This window comes from Anastrepha ludens, chromosome 6 (assembly GCF_028408465.1).
Source record: "Anastrepha ludens isolate Willacy chromosome 6, idAnaLude1.1, whole genome shotgun sequence".
NCBI classification, from domain to species: domain Eukaryota; kingdom Metazoa; phylum Arthropoda; class Insecta; order Diptera; family Tephritidae; genus Anastrepha; species Anastrepha ludens.
The window spans coordinates 19620811-19629899 of record NC_071502.1 but is presented as its reverse complement, the minus strand read 5'-3'; the positions used below and the strand labels follow the sequence as shown (position 1 = coordinate 19629899).

The following is a 9089-nucleotide window of genomic DNA, read 5'->3' as shown; positions in this document are numbered from 1 at the left end:
TAATATTTAATAATGTAAGTGTTGCACCACCTCGCACACACACACACGTGCATAGTTACACGTCCATATAAATAAGCTTTTATTTAATTCCATTAACTTATTACCACAATTCCGGCTCGACTGACGTGACCAGTAAGCCGCATCGGTTTTTGTTTTTTTTTTTTTTGCACATTGAAAAGCGTTTAATACAAAATTTTTTTCAAATGAGTCGGTCACCTGTTAACAGTCGTCAGTTCTTCCGCGCACATTGGCGGCTATGGCTGCTGTTGGGGTGTGTGCGCGAACCCGTGCGCTACCAGCTGCTCTATCGCCTATACAGTACCGGCATCAATACACTCATCATTGTGGTCTATCCAGGCACCATACTTCTTGCCCTCTGCAATAGCACCAACTCAAAGGATTTACTGCAAGCGCTGCCAATTTGCGCCGGAGCATTCGCTTGCAGTGCCAAATACGTAAGCTACCAGCGAAGCCTGCGATTAGTGCGGCAAGTAGAACAACTTTTTAATGTTTTGGATGAACGTATTCAGCTAGCAGAGGATCGCAATTATTTTGCGGCTATAACGCGAAACACTAATGTGTTATTGAACGTATTCCGCAGCGTGTGCGTGTTTTTCTTCATAGTTACAATCATTTCATTCATATCGTCGATTGGCGAGCGTGGCCTAGCCTTTGCCGTTGCATTGCCATTTGACTGGCGCGCATCGACGCTGCGTTATGTTGGTGTAGTTACTTTGGAATTGTTGTTGCTAACTTGTGACCTATTGCAGAGTATGGCGAATGACTCTTTCCCGGCGATTGCTTTGTGTGTACTATCGAGTCATACGCGTTTGCTGGGCGTGCGTTTAGCTAGAATTGGCCACAAGAGTAAAGATGAGTGGGCGAATGTCGTGGAATTGCAGCGCTGCATTGTTGATCATCAGCATTTGCATAGGTGCGTAAGCTATTGTGAGGGAAGTACATAATTTGCTCAACCTATAAAATTTTTTCACTTCTTTCTATCGCTCAGATTGCATGCAACGCTACAAGAAATCATATCCATGCCGGTATTTGTGCAATATGCAGTGACCGCCTTCCAAGACTGCTTCACTGTGATAACTCTTGTATTCTATGCGCGCAATGCATCAGATAGGCTTTTGTATTGCATGTACTTGTTGGCTTTGCAATTGCAGATTTTTCCCACCTGCTACTATGGCACGGTTTGCGCCAACTCGATGGACGACCTGCGTCAGCACGCCTATGCCAGCAATTGGGTCGAACAAAGTCGGTTATATCGACGTTTGATGTGCATTTTCGCAGCGCGTAGCATGAAAATTACGATGGCTTACGCAGCTGGTATCATTCCAATACATTTGGGCGCATTTCTGGCAACTTTAAAGGCTGCGTATTCGTTTTATACATTTGTGGAAGGTGTAAGGAAGTGAGGAAATTTTCCAACAAAAAGTAATTCAAAATAAAAACACATGGAGGGTGAAACACTAATCGGTTAATTTTTTAATTCAATAAATGTTATTAGTTAGGAAAAATGCGCGGCCGCCGTAGCCGAATGGGTTGGTGCAGGACTACCATTCGGAATTCACAGAGAGAACAACATCAAGACGTCGTGATGTTGTTCCACAAATGGAGGGAATATATAAGGGGTGATTTTTCAAGAGCTATAGGACATTTTTTCAAAAAAACACACGAAAAATTCAGAAAAATGCATGAAATGTTTATTTAAATCGATATTACAGTCCATATAATTTAATGCTTGAAGATTATTTCCAATAATGCGTAGAAATGGATGGCTATAAAGCAGAACATATACAGGCGACTACAGTCTGCATCAACACTTTGACTGGCCCAATAAATATATCAGCTGTTTATTGTCCACCCAAGTATAATAATACAAAACACCAATACCTTGATTATCTTAACTCAGTTGGAAATCGATACCTAGCATGGGAAGACTACAATGCTAAGCACGTAACATGGGGATCTAGGATAACCACCACGAAAGGAAGACACCTATATGAGGCCATTAAGGCAAATAACAACAGCATATTAAGCACAGGAGAACCATCGTATTGGCCAACTGACACTAAAAAACTTCCTGACTTAATCGACTTCTGTTTGACTCCAGTTGCTTTTCAGTTGCACCTCCATCCAACCGATTAACCAACCAACCTTCTACAAAAAAAAATGTTCAGACAGATGAATAAAGTGGCAGTGGGTCATATTGGCGACTAGGCAGGCCGACGAAAAACCTGACTCATGAAAACATTGCAACAAAATCATGCCTTGACTTATCATCAGACCACTCACCATTAATAATAACGCTTCAGGACAGACCTGTTAGAAAAATCATCACCTCGCCATATTTCCACACCTGGAATATATTTCGTGATGTCATAAAAGAAAACATGGAAACTCGAGTCTCTTTGAAATCCTCCTTCGAACTGAACAATGCAATCGTATACTTAAACGATAACATAATAAAAGCAGTAAGACAATCGACACCAATATTAGACACTTTAACAACAAAGAAAATCCCTGCTTTTATTTTAGGCAAAAACACAAACTCAGGAAAGACTGGCAACGCGCCAAACACCCAGCCGATAAAACTAAACTAAACAAATCATCAAATGAACTCAAAAAAATTCTCCAAGAACATAATGACAATCAACTGAAGAAGTACCTTAGTAGCCTCGAAACAACTACAGCTACCAACTATTCCCTATGGAGAGCAACTAAAAAACTCACTAAAACAACTATACACAAGCCTCCAATAAAAACAAATTCCAACACATGGGCTAGAACAAGCAAAAAAAAGGCTGAAACATTAGCTGACCACTTTAAAACAATATTTACAAATAGCATAGATAATAAAAACATTGAGCTGCCAAACACAATTGAGAATGCAGACCATGCAATACAAAACACGACACAAGAAGAAATCAAATATTATATAAAGAAACTTAAAGACAAAAAGACACCGGGATATGACCAAATAAGTGGAAGAATACTAAAGGAACTACCCGATACTATAATAAACTACATACGAGACCTCTTCAACAGAATTATTAGGTTACAATACTTCCCAAAAGCATGGAAAGTTGCACAAGTTATAACGATCCCCAAGGCAAACAAGAACACCACTGTTGCTAGCTCGTACAGACCAATTAGCCTCTCTAAATTGTTTGAGAAAATATTGCTTGACATAATTGACCCGATTCTAAAACAAAAAGACGCTATCCCCTCACACCAGTTCGGTTTCCGAAAACAACATTCAACTGTGCAACAGAGTCACAGAGTAGTAAACAAAATTACAGACGACTTCGATAAGAAGAAATATTGCATTGCCGTGTATTTGGACATCGCGAAAGCTTTTGACAGAGTATGGCACAAAGGTCGTCTATATAAGCTAAAAAACATTTTACCACTTAACATATTTAACATCCTTAAAAGCTACATGACTGATAGACACTTCATCATAAAATACGACGATGAGTGCTCTGTTATCTTGACCGCGACAGCTGGAGCCTCTCAAGGAAGCGCCCCATACTATACTTAGTATACATAGCAGATATACCAACGCCAACTAATCGAGGATCAATGATAGCTACGTTTGCAGACGACACAGTTTTAATGTCAGCAAATCACAATGAAGAAGCAGCAACAAAAACACTGCAAGATACGCTATCAGCTACAACACAATGGTTTGAAAAATGGGGCATTGAGGTCAATAAAGACAAAACACAACATGTAATATACGCGAAGAGAAAATCTGCAAGATATCCAATCCAAATTAACAGGAAAGACATAAAAATACACTCAAGTACAAAATACTAGGCATAACGATTGACTCAAAACTCACATGGAAAAAACACATACTGAACAAGAGAAACGAGATGAAAAACAAAATTCCGACAACTCTACTGGCTACTAGGAAAACAATCAACCCTAAGCTTATTTAATAAACAAATGATATACAAATCAATAATCAGACCGGCATGGACCAACGGACTAGAAATTTGGAGGACTGCCAGTAAATGAAACCTACAAATCATTCAGAGAAGTCAATCTAAGATGCTAAGTATAATCACAAACGCAAATTGGTACATAAAAAATGACGATATTCACCGCAACCTCGGCATAGACACTGTCACTGAAGCAGTAAAAAGAAGCAACAGTAAGCACATCTTGCGACTATTAGAGCACAAAAACCATGAGATGAGACTGATACCGGAAATGGAACTTAAACCAAGAAGACTAAAGCGCAAAATTATAAAATTATAGAAAACTATGTATTAGTAAAATTGTAACTAAATACCACCACAGACAATAAGTTCTCTTTCAAAGGGAAGGGACATTTTAATTCCAAACCCTAACACCAATTATTACTTATTGTTAATATTACCAGAACGTAATTTATAATGGAAATAAAAAACAAAAAAAAAACGATTGTTTCATGCAAATGTTGACCGCGACTGCGCTTCAAATGGTCCATTCGCTTAGTCCAATGTTTCGGCCGGTATCTTCCAATGCGTTAATTGAAGCAGGCTTGTCTGAATAGACATGAGCTTTAACATAGCCCCACAAAAAATAATCTAAAGGCGTTGTATCGCACGTTCTGGGTGGCCAATTGACAGGTCCCAAACGTGAAATAAAATGTTCTCCGAACTCGCCTCTCAACAAGTCCATTGTTACGCGTGCTCTGTGGCACGTGGCACCGTCTTGCTGAAACCACATGTCATGCAAGTCAAGTTCTTGCATTTTGGGCAAAAAAAAGTTGGATATCATTTCACGGTAGTGCTCACCATTCACAGTTACTTTACGATTCGCAGCATCTTTGAAGAGGTACGGTCCAATGATACCTCTAGCCCATAAACCGTACCTTTTCTGGATACATTGGGTGCCCTTGCAATTATTCTGGCTGATCTTCACTCCGAAATCGACAATTCTGCTTATTTACGTACCCATTGATCCAGAAATGAGCTTCGTCGCTGAACACAATTTTTGGAATTTAAACTTTCTTAACAGAACAATGATTTGCAAGCGTTCTTCGTTTGTAAGACGATTCATGGTTAAATTATAGACCAAACTGAAGATGTTTGACAGTGAAAGAAAACACGAAATGTGCGTCAGCTGTTTAAACCAACTGTTTAAAAAGACTATAGCTAAAAAATCACCCGTTACAATAATGTGGCATTATGCTCCGTCTGATGAACGCAATATTAAAGCTTGAGCAATTAGAATTTTAATTATCACAACTTATCAGAAAAACTCTATGCGTCTGACAATTTTTTTTTTATTTTTCAATTTATTGCACTGCGTTATTAAGTGTGCCACCCTATACAATTCAATTGATTCTAGTGTCAGTCTTTCTCATTTGTCTTATCTTTCCGATTTTCACATTTCGCATGCGAGTTTTATCACTTTTTACTCGACACTAAAACAATTAAGTGCAATGCTATTAAATTTACACACACACACATACATGTTTACGAGCAAATTCTCATACACACATACAGGTAACCCTCCTATAACACTTTAGAGAGGTTTCTAGAAAATGTCGTGCTGTATGAGACCCAGAGCCAGCACAAAAACAGGGGCTATGTTCCAAAAACTTATTAAGAACCATTTTTTTTTAATTAATTCTACATAAACAACATAATTTTTATTAAAAGTATGTTCAATACAAAACAAAAAAAACTCAAAAACAAAAAAAAAATTGAATTTAACACAACTCTAATTTAATAAATTTCTTCATCACCACTGCTCAGTATAATCAAGCGAGAACGTTTTTTCGGTGGAATGATATCGCCTTAACTTTGAGAACTTTTTTCTTCATTTACAGTTGTTGCATCTTCTTCGCTCTGAAAAAAATCTGTAATTGTACTTTGTTTGCTGGTTCTGACGAGGTCGTTGTAAATTTCTCGGTATGGAGCTGGAGATTTTTGCAGCTCCCTTTTGAATTTTGAGCTTCTTTCAGTAGTAGGGTCTGCATTCAAGAAAAATTACTCGAGATTTTCAGCTAAGCCTAGGCCTTCTTTTAATTTTTTTAATGTTAAATTTAACTGCACAATCTTCATCAGTGCAAGTATTCTCACAATCGATTTGCTTTATAGCTTCAAATACCATTTCTATCAAATCGGCGTCGTCCACTTCTCCTTCAACAAATAAATCTTGAACGACCCCAACAGCCATGTCTATAAAGCCTTCGCCTCCGATTGATTTAGCAAGTTTTGCTATGCCACAAATTTCATTTTCTGAAGAACTGAATATGTTTCCTATTTCAAATGAAGAGAGTCATACATATTTTCTTCCAACAGGCATTTAACGTTGATGTTTTCAGTTCTTTCAGTGACAAAGATATGATGTCCGTGCAGTGCTTGTTGAAAAACTTCTTTCAAGCTTCCATTATATTCATTGATTTTCAGTCTTATTTAATACATTTTAAATGTATAAATAATACCTTGATCCAATGGTCGATGCAAGGAAGTAGTGTTTTGTCGGTATCATCATCGGTTCCTGTTTCTTCCACTGGAGCATAGAGCGTCAGTAAAACACCTCCATCTGATTCTGTTTTTCGCAAGAAGCTTAATTTCGTTCCAAGGTTTTCCTGACGATTCAACTTCCTTCTGGACAGTTCTCCTCTAATTTATTTTTGGACGGCCCACCTTGCGAGCACCTTGGGGATTCCAATCCAGTGCTTGACGACAGATTTCATTTGCGTCCTTGCGAAACGTATGCCTAATCCACCTCCACTTTCTCAGTTTCATTATGTTAGTTGCCAGTTGCATTTTGCAGCTCTCGTATAGATCGTCGTTACTTATGGTGTTGGGCCACCAAGTCTTCAATATCCTGCGTAAACATCTGTTCACACAACTTTAAAATTTGTTTTCGATCCAATTGTTTGTGCGCCAGTTTAGGTGGTAGGAACAGTATTTGACGTTAAGATGATTCAAATCTTATGGGCGACATGGAGAGCTCCTTGAAGCTCAAATTTTTCGGCTTAAAAAACGTCCAACGTTTGGCACAAAGCAATTTAAAAACCAATCTTTAAAAAAACATGCAAGTGACCCAAGCTCTTAGATTTGCCTTCCAATAAACCGTTAAGGTGTATTTATTTGCACCTTTAAGTGCACGAGAATTTGAAGATCTATAAACAAGCAAGGCTTATGCCTTAAAGTCCGCCGAGCGTTAGGAGCATTAGACGATCTTTAGACACCTTAAATCCGGGTGCTGTTGTTTTTTTTTTCCTTTTTCGATGTAAAAATTCTACTGGGCATTTTTTCCCAACAAAGCCCAGTCTCATCAGCATTGAAAACTTGATCAGCGGTATATCATTGATATTCTATAATGTCTGGATACGTCCTAGGGGTTTCATGATCAGCCAAAGCAGATTCTCCTTGTGCTCTTATGTTATGAATTGCAAAACGCTTTTCAAATATTTCGAACCAACCTTTACTTGCCACAGAATCTGGGTTGACAGAGGATTCGCTTTATTCTTCAAGGTGTTTTTAAAGATTTTGTTCTTTTTGTTTGATGATATTGCCATCTAATGGATTTTTTTTTCGACAGCAATCATCAATCCAAGTGCTGAGTGCCTTTTCCATATTCTCACTTATTGACGAGCGAGCTGCACATCTGGCGGAAGTCAATGATCCTGCAGGAACGCATTTCTTTTTGCTTTTTCATTTTTCCTCATTGTCCGCACTGTGGCTTTATTCAAATTAAGACTTTTTCCAATGTGAAATGCTTTTTCGCCTTTCAAAAGACGATCCACGGTTTGTATCTTTATTTTCGATTTTCGCAGAAATAAATTTCCTCTTGAACGTTGTCTTTTCATCTTTCTCGGACATGGATTGGGACTGAAGCCTTATGTTTTATAAGTTATTCTTTAAGACACCGCAGCACGAGGCAGACTGCCGACCAGCAGCAGGAGACACTTTTGTTTTGCAAGCCACGGAAATGAAAAGAAATAAGGCCTCTTCTTTTCGCCAAGCGTTAGCAAGTGGCGAATAGATGAAGCAACTGGTATAAATGAACATGAATGTTGGCAACGAGGGAATAGAGCGGCCTTTAAATTATCATACATATGAATCTTACGCGATAACTTTGTTGTGGCTCTCGCATGCAAATTTTTTGTCCAGTTAATCGAGCATAAACCTAGCGAGCTGGGAAATGGCGAATAGAAGAGACCTTTAATTTCCGCAACACTCACTGCGATAGAAATGTGCACACCTCAGTGGCACCACTGTATCTTTAAGACGGCAAGCCTCGCCGCGGCTGTAGATTTACACTACTTTACACAAGTTCTTCCATCTTTCTTATCGAGTTAGAGCGAAACCGTGTTGTAAGGTGGGTATTGAAGGTGGGTTACCTGTATTTCCAAATGCTCCAGCTGCGTAGTAAATGTTAAGTAGTTGAGCGGCATTCAAATGAAATCACGATCCACAGAAGCAAAGTTCAAAAGGCAGAAAATTATCCCAGTTACATACCGAATATGGCAAAAAAACGAGCCAAAGCAAAGAAGCGAACTACTGAAGAGCAGCACTGACATTACGTGCACAAACAGCGCACTATCACTCATACAACGCCCCCTCGGCCCACCTCATGGATGCTTGCGCTGTGTGGCGCGCAAAGACTGCAGGTGTCGAAGCGATTTACATGCATTGATAGCAAATAAAATTGCATGCCATTACAGTGCGAAAATAACCCAAATGCTGTCGAAATAGCTGAAGTGTGTGAAATGGGTGAAATGGGTAAAACGGTTAGAACGGTAACCCAATTGTGTTTACCTTGCGATTGCAATGACTACAGCCAGATTTTCGCATGGCACTTCGTATAGCAGAATAATGAAATGCAAAGTAATGCAAACATCGATCGAATACAAATAGGTTCATGAATTTCTGGCACTGATTGTCCGATGCCCTAGCTTCGATGGCAAAGAAATTAACTGTACGACCCGGCTTACATCTAATAGTGGAATGGAGAGAAAGGTGCACTTTTATCTTTTGCATGGCTAGCATTGAATCCCACCAACCAAACGGCAAGGTGTAAGTAATGTTTTCATGAATGGTGTTCTTCAAGCATTTAAACGG

The 9089-nt window shown here is 38.9% G+C and overlaps 1 protein-coding gene across 1 annotated transcript; it reads left to right on the top strand.

Moving 5' to 3' along the window:
- Nucleotides 1-203: 203 nt before the first annotated feature.
- On the top strand, nt 204-1527 carry LOC128865753 (odorant receptor 59a-like). Its single transcript, XM_054106070.1, has 2 exons — nt 204-934; nt 1010-1527. The coding sequence occupies exons 1-2, from the start codon at nt 204-206 to the stop codon at nt 1422-1424; spliced, it is 1146 nt and encodes a 381-aa protein (XP_053962045.1). The 3' UTR covers nt 1425-1527.
- Nucleotides 1528-9089: the final 7562 nt, after the last annotated feature.

Bases quoted from the DNA above. Each gene is read 5' to 3' on its own strand.
- LOC128865753 (XM_054106070.1), top strand. From the start codon at position 204: ATGAGTCGGTCACCTGTTAACAGTCGTCAGTTCTTCCGCGCACATTGG. The intron at 935-1,009 runs GTGCGTAAGCTA...TCTATCGCTCAG, and splicing joins GATCATCAGCATTTGCATAG to ATTGCATGCAACGCTACAAG.